This window comes from Scardinius erythrophthalmus (assembly GCF_964197995.2).
Source record: "Scardinius erythrophthalmus genome assembly, chromosome: 9".
NCBI classification, from domain to species: domain Eukaryota; kingdom Metazoa; phylum Chordata; class Actinopteri; order Cypriniformes; family Leuciscidae; genus Scardinius; species Scardinius erythrophthalmus.
The window spans coordinates 24,000,897-24,022,868 of NC_138229.1; the positions used below are offsets into that span (position 1 = coordinate 24,000,897).

The following is a 21,972-nucleotide window of genomic DNA, read 5'->3' on the forward strand; positions in this document are numbered from 1 at the left end:
TCACTGTAGTTCACTTGAAGAAACGTTGGAAGCCGATTGCACGTATATTTTAAGTCTCCATATAGTTTAAAATTAAAGATCCAGGTTAAGAAAAATAATATCTAGGATGTTATCAGTACATAATAGAAAATGTTAATTTAATTAAATTAATATATCTTACTATTAAATAAGTAACATTAGTAAACATTCTTGAGTAAATTAAATGAAACTGACATATTAAACTAACCTAATGTTTATACTTAATATTTAAATAACTATACTTAATATTTAGTATTTTTTACTCATTTATTCAGGAAGAGTTTGATTTCTCTACTTCTAGCTGATTGCTTACTTTTTTCCCTTTTGTTTTCATCGCAAAAATAAGGGAATCGTTTTCCAAACTGAACTTATTATAATTTACAATGTGTTTGGCATCTGTACCATGCTAATAATAATTGTAACACTTTTTGTCTGAAGATCCTAGTGTGCTGAATTTCATAACATAAACAATTAGCATATTTCTTAGTCATATCCAGTTAAAAACAATTTATGTAAAGGGAATTTCAGATTTCGTCAGAGTGGTTCACTCTGTTACGAACTCATTCAAAGGTATAAGCAGTAGTTTACTTTAGAGTGTCATTTCCGCTGCCGGTTATGAGAAAACCAGATGAGGTCATCACGCGAAACAAACATATGTGCTCGCTTCTGTGGTAAAAAAGCAGAGCAAATTTTCCTGCTGGGTCTGTTGTAAACGTGGAGATTCGTGCTTACTCAAAACTTTCACTTCTTACACAACAGGCTGTCTGACTCCTTTATATATGCAGTGCGGTGCCAGGCACTGCACTGCTGCGGAGGAGGGTAGTTTACTTTCAGAAAGGTCAGTTGGAATGAGCAAGAAAATATGAACTGCCATTTAAAAGTCCAGTCATTAGTGTCACATGATCCTTCAGAAATCATTGTATGCTGATTTGGTGCTCAAAAAACATTTATAATTATTATCAATGTTGGAAAAGGTGCTGCTTTTTTTTTTAAATAATTTGAAATATAAAATCTTCTGTAGCCTATACATAAACATTTATACCATGGTCTGGGTGAATACTCGATTCTGATTGGCTGCAGGGTGTCCGTTAAAAAGTGATAATGGACACCTAGGAAAGGCGTCCCCTCAATTTGCCTGATGACAGTTCTAAATGATTGCGCTGGCTCAAACTCACTGATCAACTGCTACGGTCGGGTCGCTGTGGCCACGTTGTTTGCAACGCCTGTATACGGGAGATATTAAATAGTGCGCTCGACTTAATAAATAAAAACCCTCACGATTTTTACTCTAAAACACATTAAAGTATTATTAATTGATTAAATATTTCTTTCTTTCGTAAGTAACCATGATATAAGCGGGTTAATGCCCTTCGAGGTGTCCATTGTCAGGTATTAATGGACTTCGGCGGAGGCAACCGTCCGACGCACGCCTCGACGTCGTTCATTAATACCTGATAATGGACACCTCGAAGGGCATTAACCCTTACGTATTTACTGTCACTTTGAATCAACTTAATCAGCATCCCAGTAAAAGTAGAAAACTTACAAGGGCTCTCATCAATCTGATCAATCTTATACACACTGAACAAATAATTTACATCAGAAAAAAGGGTTAAACACCTAACTGCTGCATAACCAGCTACAGAGAAAAATTATAATGGTTTAACAGGGCTTTTACCGTAAAATACAAAGAATGAATGAATACGCAGGTTATAAATATATTCAACGAGACAATAGATTTATTCTATGGTACTACCTCCATTATATGGTGGTTATAAGTTTTGAGGTACAAAGCAGGGTTTTTATGTTCACGTTTGTTATAGACCTTATGCGCCAGAGAAACGAGGGCGCCGCCATCTTTAGAATATTGCCTTTTAACTTCCGTTTTTGCGGTCGCTCTGTATATTTCTATGGCATTGCTGTCCAGGAGTAGGCTAATTAGCTTTTGAAGTGGATTTACTTAATGTAAAGTTAATGAAAGTTATCATGAGGACAGTAATGTTTAAAGCAGATGTCTTAACAAATGTCAGTCGACCGGGAAGATTTTAAAACGAGCCGTTAATTAATAAACACACAAAATCGCTGTGAAAATACAGACCGGAAGTCAAAAGGCAACGCTGAAAAGGGGCGGGGCTACATAAGGTCTATAACATTACATCATTTAATGATAAACAAGGTTATAAATTCTAAAATACACAAGGCTATTAAATGTGGCTAATTTTCATATACACACTATTACCTGAAAACCTTTTAATGGCCTAACACTTATGCTTGCAATTAATTTTGTGAACAAAAATAAATAGTATTTCTTAAAAAAAAAAGGATTTTACTATATGGATGAGCACATTTCTGACTGCGAAAAAGCAAAAGAAGTTAACAAGTGTTCACCATTCATGTCAGCTACTTCAGTACGGTTTAAAATGATCCCAGCATGCACCTCATGAAGTTGAGGAGAGGGAATAAAGAGTGCAGACAGAGCTGTTATCTATACAGATCATGAAGGTATTTGTTTAGTGAATAATGGTAGACTTATTGAAGGATCAAAAGAAAAAGTAAAACAATGTGTAATGCTACACCGTTCCCCTTCAACAAAGTATGTCAGCAAAGGGTGTGCCAAAGAAATTACTGCAAAAAACTTGTGGCAGATTGCCCTGAACAGATAAATCCAGTAATATAACAAAAGGGGAGGTTTCTATGCTTCTCTAATACATCTCAAGCAAAGAGTTTTTCAAACCTTCAAAACATTTCAGTGGATTTTACCACCATCTAGCGATGGATGAAAAACTAATTTCTTTGCTAAGTAGTGTTTCTGTTTTCTTGAATAATTAACTCCTCTTATTTGTCCCATTGCAGAATGTGAGGGAATGTAAAGGTGGAATACAGATGAGATGAGGAAGCAAAGTTTTGAGAAAAGGACATGAAACAACATGTTAGTATCGTCTCCAAAGTCATGTGCAGACAGGAGGGGATATCAGTCTGTACATCAAGTCTTTTTCACCTAAACATAACTGCCATAACGCTTAAGTGTCATAAGGCAACACCAGCTATTATGTAATCGCCAGAAACTGCTGTAAAATAGTGAGGTACGTATATTAAGATTACCATTAAAAACACATTAAATTACACAAAAACAGAAATCCCACACCATTTCCATTAAATTTATAATTGCTGGATAAGGAAAATAAATTAATTTATGAATCTTTTCTTTTCCTGAAAACATTAATATTCAATATAGACATTTCCATATTTTTTTTTTCAGGTCTGGAAGAAGCAATTCCTTTTTTCTGGAATTGAAATGATCTGAACTGAGTATGTTTTTAAGAGATTATTTCAAAATTATGACATTTTTGAACATACCTCTGAGGTAGAATGGGGCTTTATGAGTAAAATTACGCTTTTAATGCTTCATTAAAATAATTTGGTAAGACATAAAAGTGACCCGCACTGTAAAAATGTATGAGTTAACTTAAAAAAAATAAAGCAAACAGCTGCAAACTAATGTTTGCAAGTTAGACTGGTTGTTCACCCAAACTAACATTTTTAAGTTAAATCAACCCTATTCATGAGCAAGTAATAAATTACGTATATGTTGAAAGTTAAATAGGGGGCTGAATAAACTAGAAACAAGTAAGAAACATGGTTTTGAAATCCACTAAACTCAAAACTGTTTAGTTGGTAGATACATTCAAAAATGTAACAAAAAATGACACTAATCATGCTATAATTACTTAAAATAAAACATTTTAAATGAAAACAATCAAAAACACTCAGATGTTTTATCCTTTCATTCTAAAGGACGAACACACCCTCACAGTTCTCCATGTTTTGATCAAACACACAAAAATAAACTATTCAAGTGCAATTATGGGTATTCCCTTTGCAGCCACAATGCTTCTCTAAAGGGCCTACCCATAACAGATCCAACAATATATGAGGTTCAAAGTGCTTAAACTTCACAGGTAAATACATGCAGTGCTGCAGAGTGTGTCTTACAAAATAGAAGTTGGATGATTTACAGTGTATGGAAAGTGCCAGGAGCTTATTGTACTAATGAGGGACCTGTATTTTGTCAGTTTATCTCTCTCTGTGACATGCTGGTTTAATTCCTCTGCTGTAATCCTATTACACCACACCAAATTATTACTGAGATGTAACCATGATGTCCATGCAGACAGAGACATTATCCGAGACAGAGCACAGCAAAGAAAGGCAATCACAGCAAACGGTCAGGTAAGAATGACATTTCTCTTCCTCTGGTTAATGACCACTGCAAACATGGTTCTTTGGGATAGTTTTCCTTGTGGGATAGTTCTGTATATATACAGGATGTACAAACAATACATATAATCAATCTTTTTTTATTTTATTTAGAAAGTGTCCTGTCTGGTTCAGACAGGAGACTTTCTAAATAAAATAAAATAAAAAAATAAAAATAACTTGGTGAACAATATATTTCTAATAATGTTTTATTAAAATGCAATGATTTAAATGTTCTGGTATATAATACTGCAATAACATATCTGCAATAACAAACCAGCTTATAACATGCATAAGCCTTAGACTTGCTTGCATGAATACTGCAACTAGCACATTTGGTAATGGAATTTGTTTATGGAAGTGTAAATATGTTAAATAGAGCCAATTAGTCAGATTGAACAAGATTACTTCTGACGTGTTTCCGAGTGTGTCTTGTTCACAGCATCCAGTGCAGTAACTGATCAGCACATTTCTTTAAGCCAGCTGCTCACATACACATTGGAAGCACTCTGAGAAGGCCACATACATATTAGTGTTTTTTTTTTTTCTTTCTCAGATTGCATGCGGTTTTACATTTACTGTAAGCATTGCTACAGCTGGCATGCAATCAGTCTCAGAATATATTTTTAGTTTAAGAAAACAGAAACACTGTGGGCACTTGTGCAACAAACTCATTACTCACATCAATGTAATCTGATTGTAATCTAATCCATCACCTATAAGAGAGTAATCTGCTAATTCCACCTCAACCTGGATAATTGTAACAGACCCTGACAGTGTCAAGAACTCATGCAACAGAAATAAAATCTACTTTGCATGCGGGATAACATCAGAATGAAGACACCTGTAAACGTTGGTAAACATAAAAATTCCCATATTTGTTCATCTCATATGGTTTGGAAATATAAAAAGGAATGAGGAAATGTCAACCAAGTAATTTTTTTAGAGGATGTTGCACAAAATGGGCATAAGAGCTGTAATATCTATCATCAGGTCTCCATAGAAGAATCATCATGTCAGGTTCACCTGAGATTGAGGAACTACCAGCAACACAAACAGGTAAAAAAAAAAACTCTATTGATTATACAGTAATGATGAGATAATACTGGAGATTTTCATCATTTTGCTGTGATACACCTAATATTATCTGTAATATAGAGGCTAAATTATACTATAAATCTGGAAACTGATTTAAACTAGATTCATCCATCAATCCATTGCAACTCAGGGCCCAAAGGTGTGATCCATGACTGGAGGAAATTCAAACTTGAGAGTCTGGACCATGAAAGCATCCCTCCCAATAAGAGAGCGCTCCTCAGACAGATGTCCAACCCCAAATCCAAAAATGACGACACCGGGGAAAAGATAGGCCGCAAGGTATTGTGAAAAATACCCAACTTATATCTACACAACAAAATGAGGAAATCATTTGAATTACAAGAATCCAAGTACACATGGCTACTCATTCTATAGGATTAATACTTTTCAAATTTTATAAAAAAATATAAAATAACAAGAAATCATGCAGTGATAAAAAAAAATGTTAAAGGCACACTATGCAAAATTTGTACCTTAACATAACAGCTTCGAAATCATTTTGATGGTGAACGAATGGTAGGGCGATGATAGGGCGAATCATCCCGATAGTAAAGCGCGCGGGGGGGGGGGGGGGGGTTCGGGGGTTGCGCCGCTGGCAAAACCAGCAATGCAGGTTTGAGAGGTGTCACCCTGACAAGTCTCGCGAGAATCACAACTTGCTTTACGGCATGGCGTCACATACAGTGAGGAAAATAAGTATTTGAACACCCTGCTATTTTGCAAATTCTCCCACTTAGAAATCATGGAGGGGTCTGAAATTGTCATCGTAGGTGCATGTCCACTGTGAGAGACATAATCTAAAAAAAAAAAATCCAGAAATCACAATGTATGATTTTTTTAACTATTTATTAGTATGATACAGCTGCAAATAAGTATTTGAACACCTGTCTATCAGCTAGAATTCTGACCCTCAAAGACCTGTTAGTCTGCCTTTAAAATGTCCACCTCCACTCCATTTATTATCCTAAAAAAAATTCAGGATTATTTGATCAATAGAAAGTTCAAAAGAACAGTATTTATGAGAAATAGAAATGTATATATATATATATATATATATATATATATATATTTTTTTTTTACATTTTAAATGTATCCTTGCTAAATAGACGTATTTCTTTATTTTTTCCTTCAATTTTCGGTTTAAGTAATTCATAAAAAAAAAATGAAGGTTTTGTTTTGCAAAGAAAAATTCATACATAGGCAAAATGATTTATAAATACAATTTTTTTTTTAAATGTTTTTTAAGATCATCACAATCTTTTTTGACACAATTCAGTCAAGCGTGTTCAGATTACTGACTGGCAGTGTGAGCGTTTTGTAATGTTTATTAACATGTTGCTTTGTCTGACCACACGCAGATGAGCGTTCAGGAATACGAGATGATCCAAGAAGAGGACGAAACGTGTCTGCGTAAGTATCGCAAGCAATGCATGCAGGAGATGCACGGGCGGCTGAGTTTCGGGCCTAAGTTTGATGCCGTGTTTGAGTTGGATAGCGGCGAGGCCTTCCTGGATGTCATCGAGAAAGAGCACCGCCTGACAGTAGTGGTGGTGCACATCTATGATGATGGGATCGGAGGTTGTGACGCACTCAACAACTGCTTGACCTGCCTGGCGGCAGAATATCCCACCGTCAAATTCTGCCGAATCCGAGCCTCTGCCACCGGGGCGGGCGAGCGTTTTCCAGATGACGTTCTGCCCACCCTGCTGGTGTACAAGGCTGGGGAGCTGCTGGGCAACTTCTTGTGCTTCACAAAGCACTTGAATGAGGAGTTCTTTGCCACGGATGTGGAGAACTTCTTAAATGAGTACGGTCTGTTGCCAGAGAAAGAGATTGCAGCCTGCCCCGATGAGGAAGAGAACACTGATGTTGTTGACTAATGGAAATTTAAAGGGTGGAAGTGAATTACATTAGTCAACCAGTCAGACTTGTTTCTGAGATAGATCGAGTATGTGACTACCGGGCCATGACTCCAAAAAACACGCACACCTAAAGGCATTTACTAACACGTCATTTAGGGCCTACAGCAGTTAGGTTATCAAAGGCATTCGTCATGCTCGTTTCATTGCCCATGCGTTTCCATGACTTTTTTACCTTTCCAGTAGCTTTTGATTACTGAAAAGTGAAAGAAAGTGAAACAACTGATTGATTTGTCAGAGCCATATAAGACAAGTTTGAGTCCTAAACTGAGGTCCTTTCCTGATCCCGTTTCTCCTCAGACTATTTGTCTCAAAGGCAAAAATGCCCCAGAAATATAATTTTCAGGAAAAAAAAAATACTTACTCGGCTGATGGAATATTTTATATCAAGGATGTGACATATACACTACCATTCAAAAGTTAAGGGTCAGTAAGATTTTATTTTAAAGAAATTAATACTTTTATTCATCAAGGATGCATTAAATTGATCAAAAGTGACAGTAAAGATATTATAAATGTTACAAAAATTCCTATTTCAAATATATGCTGTTCTTTTAAAGTTTTAATTCATCAAAGAATCCTGAAAACATTTAGTTTCCACAAAACTACTAAGTAGCACAACTGTTTTAAACATTGAAATGATCAATGTCATCGCTCCCTATGTTTAATATTATTTTAATATTTCTTGAGATCCAAAACAGCATATTAAAAAGATTTCTGAAGACTGGTAATGATCCTGAAAATTCAGCTTTACCATCACAGGAATAAATTACTTTTCAAAATAGACTTTTCAAAAACATAAGAAAAAATCTAACTGAACTCAAACTTTTTGACCGGTAGTGTATATTCATCACAGAAATGAAACTCTCCTGAAATGTCCTGGTTTTCCATGACTGTGGGAACTCTGATTTGCAAATCCTTCTTTTTTTTTTTAAATTAGTAAGGCTTGTCACACCGAGCAATTTGGTATGAAAGTCAAATTGCCACACAATGACACTGTACTCGTCATCTATTTTGTATCGACCCGCTATCTGCTTAAAGAATAAATTATTTCAGAAAAAGTGTGATTTCATGTTGTCACGCGTGTTTTACTTCAATGAACACAGAGAGGCCAAGAACCCTCCTCTGTCTTTTATGTCTTCATGACTACACAACTAAAACTTCAGGTAAAACATGTCCTGACATGTACCCAGCAGTAACTCAAAGTATTCACATGCAAGTGCTTGTTTGGAGGTGCAAGTGAATGTGGGTTTAGGTCAGCATATCATTGTGAAAACTAAATGACTCTGTTAAGGATACACATGATGATTTTGGTACTTTAGAAAAGGGGTACAACCATTATGGTTTGATCTTAAACCAAGAATTATTATTTATTTTTTTTAAGAAAAAGTGAACAAAAATTAAATATAAACTAAAGTTCACCTAAATGTTTCACTGTCTGTGCCACATTATTTAAATAGATTTATTTTAATGGATTTGCAATGTAAAAATCATAAGGTATGCACGACCAGGAGGTCTTTCGTCTGTAAAGGTTAAAGAGGGCCGATCATGACACACACACACACACACACACACACACACACACACACACACACACACACACACACACACACACACACACACACACACACACACACACACACACACACACACACACACACACACACACACACACACACACACACACACACACACACACACACACACACACACACACACAAAATGTTTCCGGCAATTATATTTAATTATATTAATTGAATACGTCAGTTCCTGTATGCCTTTCATGGCAAGCGGTTACAGAAGCCAGAAGAAACTGGTTTGATAATGACATGACAAAAATTACAATGACAATACAGGAAAATACTGGCACAATACTAGAAAAACCACAAGCATTCTGCAAAGACATGTAGGATAATGACAGTTAACGCTTTTCTTTTGATCTATTATTAAGGCTGCGCAAGTGAAAACATGTTACCTGCAAGAAATCTTATTCCCCTCACAAGAAAAAAATGAAATAAAAACAAAACAAAACACATGATTGTGTAATTTGCCCTCAAGTTAACTGCCACTGGTATGTTGTTACCAAATTAACTTATTTAGAAATATATATTTTAAGCTACACTATCAAAAATATGTGAACGGTTTCAAATTAACGGATTTGTCTATTCTGTTATTCAAGTATAAATCAAATCACAGTAGGCTACTTCATCACAAAAATAACTGTTTTTCCAACTTTGTGGCAACATTAGTAGAGAAATGGTTTGACTGGCCTGAAAAAAGCCCATCACCCAACATCAGACCTGACCTGACCTCATTGATGCTTGTGTGTCTAATTTCAGAACAATGGCAAAAGAATAAACCCATCAATGGGCATCAGTAAGGTCAGACAGTGTGTTCGGCACAGTATTCTCTAGGTTGTCATTATATAGTGTAACATTACGATATGTCTTCACTCGAATAGCCAAACCTGTTTATTAGAAAGGAGTCTCTGCATTCTTTTTCCATATAGTGTATCTTACATTATAATAATCCTATAACAGACTTATAGTCCAAATTTAAGGATTATATTTGAAATCTTTTATAGTATATTGAAAGATTATATAGTATATTATACAAATATACACACTCACTTGTACATCCACACAGACTTATTTACCATTTCCATTGTCACTCACTAAAATACAGTAGAGATGTGGCTGTGGCAAGGAGAGCAATGGCTGCTGCTACTGCCACACCTGTGTGTTTGAGAGAGAGAGAGAGAGAGAGAGAGAGAGAGAGAGAGAGAGAGAGAGAGAGAGAGAGAGAGAGAGAGAGAGAGAGAGAGAGAGAGAGAGAGAGAGAGAGAGAGAGAGAGAGAGAGAGAGAGAGAGAGAGAGAGAGAGAGAGAGAGAGAGAGAGAGAGAGAGAGAGAGAGAGAGAGAGAGAGAGAGAGAGAGAGAGAGAGAGAGAGAGAGAGAGAGAGAGAGAGAGAGAGAGAGAGGGTGGAAATGAGCCAACAGGAATATGAGAATGTTTCCAAGAATAATAAGAATCACAAAAAGAACATATGGTCACATCTGCCCAACTAACAAGAACATGGAGTCACTCACACTGTATCATTAGATAATGTATCATTAACAATATTGTCGAGCCCCATTTAATACCATGCTACAAAGAGAATGATTTATTGTATTAATAAGAAGAAATAGAGAGTGATTTAATATTTATACTAATAATTATGAATAATATTAGGCACTTACCAGCATAGTATTGAGGGGCTTTGTGAATGTGGGGATTTTCAACTTGAACTTCTGAGAAGACACGTTTACTGGAATCCTCACTGTGGCTGTCAGCCATCTCCAATTCAGGCGAGAATACTGGGAAAAAACAAGCACAAACATGTAAAAAAAATTTAGGTATTGTAGGGCCGAAGAGAGAGAAATGTAACCAGAAGCCTCCTCTTTTCAGGGAGAAGGCAGAGTTGTCATGAAGATGATAATCCAAAATTCCAGAAGGGCCCGTTATTACAAGGGATCAGACATTCTATAGCCTCCGGTTAAACATATCACTTATGTTTTTCCTTTTAACCATACATGGAAAAAAACTGGTTTGAACAAGATGCAAGGTGTATCTGGCTATTATTTTAGAGGGGAACAAGGCAGGGTGTGTCTGTATGTGCTCCTTTTGAAAAGGTTTATTGCTTAGCATTCTGTAAATCACACACCTATACACATTCTTGACCATTTAACCATAACGTCCCTATAATGTGTTCAGTCATCCTTGAATCCCAAAGACTTTGCAAGGACTTGCTCTACATTGCACAATACCCTAGTAACAGATCTGAGGTCCACTTGGAAAAGCCTAGAGGTGATACAAACCAATGCAATAGTGAGGAAGCAAGGATTCTTAAAGGATTAGTTCACCTCAAAATGAAAATTTCCTGATCATTTACTCACCCCAATGCCATCCAAGATGTTCATGTCTTTCTTTCTTCAGTGGAAAAGAAAGGAAGTTTTTTGAGGAAAACATTTAAGGATTTTTCTCCACACAATGGACTCCAACGGTAACCAAATTGTTGAAGTCCAAATCAATGCAGTTTCAAAGGGCTCTGCACGATCCCAGCTGAGGAATAGGGTCTTATCTAGCGAAACAGTCGGTCATTTTCTAAATAAAATAAAATGTATATACTTTTTAACCACAATTGTTCGTCTTGTGCTGGTATGCGACACGCCAGGCATTACGTAATTACGTCTCCTCCATCTGCCTAAGGTCTTCATCTGTGTACTCCGGTTCAAAAAGGTAGAGTAGACCGAAAAACTCCATCTCATTTTCTCCTCCAACTTCAAAATCGTCCGACATCATTGTTTTACCTTTTTTGTTAAAGGGCTTTTGTATTAGTCTTCGCATGTTTGCTTTGTAAACAATGGGGCGGTACTTCTGCCTACGTCCAGCGTGACCTTTCCAACATGATTACGTAATGTCTGGCGCGTCGCAGACCAGCACAAGATGAACAATTGAGGTTAAAAAGTATATACATTTTTAGTTTATTTAGAAAATGACCGACTGTTTCGCTAGATAAGACCCTATTCCTCAGCTGGGATCGTGCAGAGCCCTTTGAAACTGCTTTGATTTGGACTTCAACAATTTGGTTAGCGTTGAAGTCCATTGTGTGGAGAAAAATCCTGAAATGTTTTCCTCAAAAAAATTAATTTCTTTTCCACGGAAGAAAGAAAGACATGAACATATTGGGTGGCATTGGGGTGAGTAAATTATCAGGAAATTTTCATTTTGAGGTGAACTAATCCTTTAACTCTGGCCTTCGAGATCCACATTCCTGCAGAGTTTTGCTCCAACCCTAATCACTATTCCCTAATCCAACCCATTCACTATTCCCTATGTTAGTCAACTAATATAGTTCACTTGAGGGAGTGAATGAAAACAAGTGAGTGAATGCGGACACTGTGTCGGAAGGGCTGTCGTTTTTGCATAGTTTGTGCCTGCTGTTTAATCTTTTGAAACTTATAGAACACTGGCAGCTCCAGTAGTAAGATGATAAAGATAGATCTTGAACTCTGTCATGGAAACCTTATGTATAAACCTTAATTAAACAATTTAATAATCAATTAAAAATGATTTTATGCCTGAATGATATTACGCTGTAGCCACATTTAACCAGTGGTTTGGAAAATGGATGGATGGATGATTCAGCTGTGAGTGCGACTTTCACGGTGCATTATGGGTATTACAGTTGAAACCAGATATTTACATACACTTCAGAAAAAAACACACAAACTTTTATTTCTTTTCTGTCATACATTTAATAAGAGTAAACTTTTTCTGTTTTAGATCAATAAATATTAACATATTTTTTACATTTGTTAAATGTCAGAATCGAGCGAGGGATCATTTTTATGTATTTTTTTGATAACTTTCATCAAAGTCAGAAATATACATACACTTCCTTAGTATTTGGTAGAATTGCCCCGAAACTGTTTCACTTGGGCCAAACGATTTGGGTATCCTTCCACAAGCTTTCTACAATAGTTTACTGGAACTTTGGCCCACTCCTCTTGACAGAACTGGTATAACTGGGTCAGGTTTGTAGGCCTTCTTGCTCGCACTCGCCTTTTCAGTGCCGCCCACAAATTTTCTATGGGATTGAGATCAGGGCTTTGTGATGGCCACTCCAATACCTTGACTTTGTTGTCCTTAAGCCACTTTGTAACTAATTTGGATGTATGCTTGGGGTCATTGTCCATTTGGAAGACCCATTTGCACCCAAGCTTTAACTTCCTGGCTGATGTCTTCAGATGTTGCTTCAATATATCCACAAAATTTTCCTTTCTCATGATACCAACTATTTTGTGAAGTGCACCAGTTCTGCAGCAAAGCAGCCCCACAACATTATACTACCACCCCCATACTTCACAGTTGGGATGGTGTTCTGAGGCTTCAAAGCTTCGCCCTTTTTCCTCCAAATATACTGTTCATCATTATGGTCGACCAGTTAAATTTTTGTTTCGTCAGACCACAGGACATGTCTCCAGAAATTAAGATTTTTGTCCCCATGTGCAGTTGTTGCCGAGTTCACGCGCATAGGTTTAGTTACCAATGATCACGCGCGTGAACTCGGCAATCGACTACTTTGGACTTCAACCGAAAAACAGGATGTAAACAGGTATTTGCGCTGGCTTAAATAACATAATTTTTATACATATCTTTCACATCTACTGCAGTCAGATTCACTCGTGTTCACTCAGAAGGAATCACTCACATTTTCTGTGCACTTGTAATGACACATCAAGGATGTTAAGAGGCTAAAAGCAGGTTTAAAACTTGCCCCATTGAAGTCAACAGGGTGCAAATTTTAAAAATAGAATAACTCGGTGTAGGCAACACCGATTTTTGCCGTTGTTCTCTGTATTGACAGCACTCCAAATGTACAAAAAAATGAGCTCAATGTTAAAACTGACCGGAGTTCTCCTTTAGGCTCAGAATGGAATCATCTGGAGTTTTCTTATTGTTTAAAGACACAATAAAGTTAGTGTATGTATACTTCTGACTTTGATGAAAGTTATCAAAAAAATGCATAAAAATGATCCCTCGCTCGATTCTGAAATTTAACAAATGCAAAAAATTGTTAATATTTATTGATCTAAAACAGAAAAAGTTTACTCTGATTTAATGTATGACAGTAAAGAAATAAAAGTTTGTGTTTTTTTCTGAAGTGTATGTAAATATCTGGTTTCAACTGTATGTATTTGTTGAGCACGATCAGTTGTACACTCATTGTTGTGGCGCATTGTGGGATTGAATGAGTGCACTAGACCAGGGGTTTTCAAAGTGGGGGCCGCCAGGGGGGCCGCAGCAAGTTGAAAAAAAAAAGCGAAAATTAAAAGTTAAAAAAACGTTAAAAAATAAATATTTGTTAATATGAGTATTGTTATAAAATAACATTATAATAATTTTTTGCATAGCCTATCTGAACATTATACTTTTAATGCTAATCTTTTAGAGATGAACTGATTGATCGTCTAGTGACCAGAATTGCCCGATTTTCACGTGATTTTCAGTCTGACATATTCAAATTCACTCTGGCGCCGCATGAATAACATCGCGGGACATCAGCATCACACATGCCCACAGATCGCACATGTAGGAAACCTTGTGAATTACGGTCGTTTCAGACCGCGATCGGCGCGTGAGAAGCAAGATTTTTTTTCCGGCGTGCATGTTGTTCAGTGAGTGCATTCACACCGCGAGCAGGAGCAGCGCGTGAGCGTCAAGCAGGAGCGTCGCGTGAGCAGCAGTGAAGCGGAGGGTTTCGGCGCCGAGTCTATTTTTGATGCGCTACTCACTCTCAATTAAAGTGAAAGCACACTTTGATGGATAAAATAAATATGATTTCACACAAAAAGTACCTAAAATGCACAAAGAAAATGAAGACAAAAATATTTATAGAAAATTTACCAATTTAAACTTGTTTTTGGTGTTATATATATATATAAAATAAATATTTGTGTGTGCTGTAAAGTGGTTAGAAAAAATGAAATCAGAATCGGCTAAAATCTGTATCAGCAGGTCAAACTAAATGAAAAATCGTAATCTGCCTTGAAAATTGTAATCGGTGCATCTCTATAATCTTTCTGATTGGCTGGTATCAAACACCATCACATAATCTGATGTTCACCTAGATGTTTTATTTATTTATTTCTACATGTGCTGTAAGGGGGGCCTTGGCCAGAACCTAGTGGTATTTGAATAATACTGATTACTTTGCCAGTGTGATTAGTTCTGGTGAAGGGAACACAAGAACACTTTTTTTCTGTGGTAAATAATATTTTAAAACCACCTGATTCTTTTCCTTCACATCTTTACTCTGCTGATCTTTGTGAAAGTTTTTTGTCTTTTTTCATAACGAAAATTGAAAACATTCATCAACAAATATCAGTGACAAAGCTTGATAGCTGTCAATTTAACCCTTGCTCTGATCAACCTCTTAATTCTATGCTTTCCTCTTTTGATCTTCCAACTATCGAGGAAGTAATCACTACTATTAATAAGAGTAAATCTACCACATGTCAGTTGGACCCTATTCCAACGTACTTGGTTAAAGCCTGCTTGTCTTCTCTATCTTCTTTAATTACGGAAATCATACACTCTTCACTTACTTCTGGAACTGTTCCATCTCAATTGAAAACTGCTGTTATAATTCCTTTACTTAAAAAAACAGGGGCTGATTCAAGTAACTGATAATTTTCGTCCCATCTCAACTCTTCCTTTCCTTTCTAAAATTTTGGAAAGGTGTGTTGCAGCTCAAGTCCAGAATCATCTGTCTCATAATGGTCTCTACGAGCAATTTCAATCTGGGTTTCGTCCTTACCATAGTGTTGAGACTGCACTAGTTAAGATCTCCAATGACTTATTGTTAGCTGCTGACTCTGGACTTTTATCTATACTAATTCTGCTTGATCTAAGTGCAGCATTTGATACTATATCACACAGCATTATGTTGCACAGATTGGAGTCTATTGGAATTATCGGTACCCCTTTGACTTGGTTTCAATCATACTTTACGGGCCGTACTCAATTTGTACAGTTGAAGCAGTTCTGTTCAAAGACCTCATATGTTAATACAGGTGTCCCGCAGGGCTCAGTACTGGGTCCTCTCTTATTTATCATTTATCTCTTACCCCTTGGTAATATTTTTAGGAAGTTTGGCATTCAATTCCACCTATATGCTGACGACACCCAACTTTATCTGTCCTCTAAACCTTCTGCTAATTTTCCTCCATCTGTCCTCTCAGATTGCTTGGCAGAGATTAAAGAATGGTTTACTTCAAATTTTCTTAAACTTAACACCAGTAAAACATAAATTCTTCTAGTTGGCTTAAAAACAATTTGTCGAAATCTACATGTTCATCTGTGAAAATTGACAATTTACCAGTCTCTTTATCTAAACAAGTTAAAAGTCTGGGGGTCATTTTGGACAGTACTCTCTCATTTGAAGCACATATAAACAGTGTCATTCGCTCTGCTTATTTTCATATACGCAATATCAATCGGCTTCGTCCGGCACTCTCAGTGAAGAGCACGGCAATTCTAGTCCATGCTCAAGTTACGTCCCGTATCGATTTTTGTAACAGTCTTTTTTATGGATTGCCGTCAAAGGTACTCAACAAACTCCAACTAGTACAGAACTCGGCTGCACGAATCATCAGCAGAACTTCCCTAGCTGAGCACATTACTCCCGCATTACAACACTTGCACTGGCTCCCGGTAAAATATCGTATTAATTTTAAAATTCTTCTTCTTACTTACAAAGCACTCAATAACCTTGCCCCGTCATACTTATTAGACCTTCTTCATATTTATACTCCCTCTCGAACTTTAAGATCATCTTCTTCACTTACACTTGTTCTCCCTAGAACTCGCACTACTTCTATGGGGTCCCGAGCTTTCAGTCATGCAGCTCCTTATTTATGGAACCAGCTGCCACAGGATGTGCGAAACAGTGAAAGTCTTCATGTTTTTAAATCTCGCCTTAAGACCTATCTTTTCCGGCAGGCTTTTATGTGATTATTTTTATATCGTAATACTGGTATCCATGGTTGTAATAATGAGTATTTGATTATTGTTGATTGTTTTATTGTGTTTGTAAGGTGTCCTTGAGTGTCATGTAAGGCGCCTATAAATAAAATGTATTATTATTATTATTATTATTATTTGGGGGGCCTTGGCATGGAAAAGTTTGGGAACCCCTGCACTAGACAACATCCTCTATGGTTTCGGACCCCACTAACAATGGCTGTCCCTTCAAATTGTGCTCTATTAAAGGTATAGGGGAGTTTTCGGACACAGCCAAGATCTTCGGAAAAACTAAAAAGTTAAAGGCAGGTGAGTTTGATCAAGATTAGAGCTAAACTCTGCAAGAAAGGGATGTCAAAAGTTGAGAACCCCTGCTCTAAAATCTCATATGGGATACATACACTGATTGCTCTCCAGACTAATATCTATGTCCTCTTCTGGAGTTTCCCAGTCCAGCATCTCTTTAAGACGATCGGCCACATCAGCTGTATTTTCATCTGGGAACATGTAGTCACACACAGACAGGCCGGAGAAGGGCATTGGGGCAAACACACGCCGAGGAAGAGCCTGCTGCCCAGTGCACAGACCTAGAGAAACAATATGGGAACTCATGTCTTGAATTAAGAATACATTTATTATTTCTGTACTGTGTACAATACTTACTGAAGACAAAGGGTGGCACCCTACTGCCATCTAGTGCTCAGTTTGATGTTTGCAAATGTTTGTGGAACCTCAATGTATAATTCACCTTAAAAATGAGATTTACTCTAAATGTTTTGTTCCCAAAATTCTTAAAAATATCTTTTTTTATGTTCCACAGAAGAAAGAAAGTCATACAGGGTTGGAACGACATGGGGATGAGTAAATGATGACTGAATGTTCATTTTTGTGTTGTCTTTCCTTTCAACGTCAATGGACTTGATGGACCACTTTACCTTTGCGACTCCCTTCACTTATTAAAAGATCTTCCAGAAACATCTCCACTCTGGAGGAAACAGTGTTTATGATGTCTCTCTTAATGGCCTACCAGTGCAAAGGAGAAATTAAATCAGTATCAATCAATAACAGGCAAATACAAAAGTGTATTTAGACAGGTTTTTGATCATGAAAATATTGTGTGAAATCATGTTCATGTTATGGCTTATTTTGTCTAAATAAATGAATAATAAACCAATAAGAAATAACAGAAATTGTTTTAAATGCTAATTCAGGCATCACGACCTTAAATATATAATATGAAAAATGTACATTGAGACTTGCTTAAGATTATATTTAACCGTTATTTAATTATTAGTGTTCATAAGATTTTGTTACTGCAGATGACGCCAAGGTAATTTAAATGTAAAATGAGGGGAAATAAGCATTAACAATTAAATATCTAATATCGATATCGTCTTATACATGTAACTGATATAGTACCAAAACATTACTTATCCCTAAGCATAAAGCATTGAGAATAGGCTTTAATGACCTGTACTGCATGTCTGGCTTTGGGTTTGTTGTTGTGGATGTAGGCCCTGCAGTGCACCACCCCTCGAACCCTCATGGAGCCACTGCACAGCTGAACTAGAGCACTGGACCGCTCATCCAGCTCTGGCTGCTCCGGTCACATCAATATTCTCATTATACCTTTGACTACACACAAATATATCTCATTGATAATGTTCGTTATTATGAGATAAGATTATGAGCTCACATCTGAGACAAGGATCCGTGCAGGGAAAGTCTGACGATGGGTTGTCTTTAGGTTCTTTTTCTGAAAGAAAAAAATATTTACTTCATCTCAAATTTAAAAGAAAATATGACAGAGAAACGACAGAATTATGTTTTTACCTGTCCTGAGATGAGTTCAGAGTCATCTAATGCCTGTCTGCCACTTATGAGACAGTTACCAGCCTCAATCTGTTTAGCCCACCTCTTAAGACAATCCTAGACATGGAAAGATACATTCACAACCTGTATACACTGTATTAAAATTCTACACAAAATCCTTCACAAATAAAACACTGTCTTGTCTTCATATACCCCATCTGACTTCTGTCTCACCTTCATGCACTTGTCTGTGTTATCAGAGGAAGATCCTGTCAAAGGGATCTGCAAATCCACCTCAACAGAGCAGGTCAACATGGGCCAGGATGACGAGACACATGTCTGATACTTCCAGTCTGCTGGCTTGGACGAACTCTAGAAATCAGTATAGGGTTGTCACGATACCATACACATATCTCACGATAATATACCAGCTACAAATCATATCAAATCATTTTGAGGTGAACTAATCCTTTAAGAACTTGCTTTAGGGATTAATTAATTCTCTCTTTAATTAATTAATTATGAAATTTCACTATTGTATTGGTTTGTATCACCTCTAGGCTTTTCCAAGTGGACCTCAGACCTGTTACTAGGATATTGTGCAGTTTCAGTAGGCTTAGTGAATCATTGATTCGGCCGATTTGTTCAAAAACACGGATTCAAAACAAAACTTTGTTTAGAACTATTTTTGGTAATGAAATAGAGCAAAAACATAGATATCGACATCGCTGTGTCTAAACTGTCATTTCATAATAACTTTTTGTTTTTATTGAACTGTTGTATAAAATCAATCACATTTGCAATCGTGTTGATATTCGGAAAAACAGCACTCTTGCTCGTGTCATATTACTGACCTGTCATGTTATAAATATAAAATAACAACTCATTTTTTGATATTTCCACCTCTGACTGGAGGGCAGTATGTACAGTATATTAAGACATAAAATGTATTTATAATGCATCACATTATAAAGATTGATATGACTGATAAGAACTGTGTGCAAATACTGCTATGCTGATGAATGGAATTGCATTCGACATTGCAAAGATCTAGAAATGTTCTAGAAACGAACCACTACATCTGTTCCAGAATCTGTCAAATGAGCAAAGGATAACCTGCAAGAATAAGTGAATAATGAATAATGTTTAAGCTGCTGATTTTTTTAATCTTTTCAGTTTCTTTCTCGCAGCACAAACAATGACATGCAACAACTAATTGTAAAATGAACTGGGATCAGTGTGTTTGAACTGAAGCGTCGGGACCCGGGAAACACTCCATAACAGGGGTTTCCAATCTTTTAGATGCCATGGACCCCCAATATAAACATTGCTGTGTGAGGACCCCTAAAATTTATAAAGGCATCTATCTTTTATAAACACTCAATTTATACAGTAAAAAAATAATAAATGTAAAATGAGTTTCTATTAAGTAAAGTTACATTATTATATTTTTTCTACTCACTATTGTAATGCACTGTTAAGGTCACAGCAGTCTTGTAATGTTCTTGCATAGATGCATGTTCAAGTGAACATTTTAAATAGTGTACCTGCCACAAATACAACATAACTTACAGTACTACCGTATTGACGATACTACTGTAGTACCCAAAACGTCTCTCACCTTTGGATCTTTTACATCAAGCGTTTTGCAGACAGTTCTGTACATTTTAAGTCAAGGATCATGCAAACTTTTGAGGTTATTCATAGTGGGTGATGCTTGTAGATCACAGAGGAAATTATGTAGGGATGTAGTGTGCAGGATACTTCTTTGTTTTGGAGCAGATGTGCAGGGTGACTCGATCGTTCACATCCTCCTCTGTCAGTTCCCACAGTCTTCCCTTACTTATGCATTTATCCATGGCAAATATAAGCTACAAAAAGAGATCAGCACAAAAATAAAATGATGAAGTTATGATGGAAAACAAAATCATCTTTAATAAAAGCTAAAATGTGGTCCAGTAAATTTTTTTATTATTAGTATAATTTAATTCAAATGTATTTTTAAATTAACCTAAAATACAATTCATAATTATTAAATTAATGTTTTCTTTTTTTAAATAAAATAAAATGTATTTTAAAAAACAGTACCCTTTTTAACGTGTTTTGGGCATCTTTGGAGAGTTCAGGTGGGGTCACTAAAAACAAGCCAAGAATACAAAGACCTCCTGGTAACATGCGGGACACCTAGAATGGAGAAAGACAAAATCCTCATCTGTACAACTAGACTGTAAAAACATTTCAAAGCCATTGTGTGTGAGTGGCAAGACATCAGGCTACTCACCTGCCTGGCATGTTCTGTGACCCACTCCACATCAATGTCATCCAGTGGGCCGCTTCCTCTAGAAGACTTCAGCTGCCCCTCACTCTCCCTCTGAGGAGTCTGCACGGCCAGCACCACAAAATCTCTTTGAGGAGAGGACTGTAAAAAGAAAATGTTAGGATAAATTGTTCTGTGAACTGACACGATTAAATATAGGTTAGTTTAGCTTCCTCACCTGACCAGCCAGGAGTCCAGTCACACATGATCCAGGATCTGCTACCAGAAGACCACCAAGATATTTTTCCACAGCTTCATCAACAAAATAACTCCTACCCATTCTGCCAGCAAACATAAACAATAATAAATATCAATATTGTGTCATATTAACCTGCTTGCAAGTTGCGACTGTAAAATAACTACAAAACATGTTACACTTCCCAAACAGATGCCAAATAATGTTAAAATACCTTTATACGGCGTTTCACTGACAGGTATAGCAGTTATTAAGGGAAAAATTATTTGGACTATTATCAATATTACCTGTACCAGTACCAGAGCAAAATAATCATTAAATCAGTGTCAATCTTCTCAATGACAGTAAATAACAAACAAACAGGAAAAAGTGTATTTAGTCAGTAAAATTACTTTTATGCATCACACATTATGTGTACAGTATGAAAGATTATTATTATTATGCCAGAAATCACTGTTTCTAAAGCTAAGTTCCAAAATAGAAGAGAAAGAGTTGACCGTCTTGAATGAAAACTAAAAGTAATACATTTGCAAGAGTAAACTTCTTTATAAAACCATTGAGAATAACGACGTTTTACGAAACATACAATGTAACAACGGTGTTTCTGAAAGAATTGCAAAGAAAATCCTTAAAACGTACCTTCAGATCAGGCACACTTCTCCAAACAGCTGATGAGTTCTCAGTGGAACCAATACGCGTGACGCGTCGTCGCATCAATCATACGCACCTCAATTCAAGCGACCTGATTGGACAATACGCTTGTAGGTCCGTGCTGCTTTGCGACTTGA

The 21,972-nt window shown here is 36.6% G+C and overlaps 2 protein-coding genes across 2 annotated transcripts; one reads left to right on the plus strand and one right to left on the minus strand.

Moving 5' to 3' along the window:
• The first annotated feature begins 4,191 nt into the window (after nt 1–4,191).
• Nucleotides 4,192–8,358, plus strand: pdca (phosducin a). The gene is made up of 4 exons (XM_081373925.1): nt 4,192–4,248; nt 5,269–5,334; nt 5,504–5,652; nt 6,732–8,358. The coding sequence occupies exons 2-4, from the start codon at nt 5,289–5,291 to the stop codon at nt 7,251–7,253; spliced, it is 717 nt and encodes a 238-aa protein (XP_081230051.1). The 5' UTR covers nt 4,192–4,248; nt 5,269–5,288; the 3' UTR covers nt 7,254–8,358.
• A 662-nt stretch (nt 8,359–9,020) lies between these two features.
• Nucleotides 9,021–21,952, minus strand: odr4 (odr-4 GPCR localization factor homolog). Its single transcript, XM_081373600.1, has 14 exons — nt 21,824–21,952; nt 21,167–21,269; nt 20,953–21,090; nt 20,760–20,855; nt 20,436–20,542; nt 20,293–20,329; nt 18,906–19,043; nt 18,693–18,788; nt 18,556–18,615; nt 18,331–18,456; nt 17,795–17,882; nt 17,261–17,446; nt 10,532–10,648; nt 9,021–10,027 (listed from the first exon to the last, which is right to left on the minus strand). The coding sequence occupies exons 2-14, from the start codon at nt 21,266–21,268 to the stop codon at nt 9,960–9,962; spliced, it is 1,359 nt and encodes a 452-aa protein (XP_081229726.1). The 5' UTR covers nt 21,269; nt 21,824–21,952; the 3' UTR covers nt 9,021–9,959.
• Between the last annotated feature and the right edge of the window lie 20 nt (nt 21,953–21,972).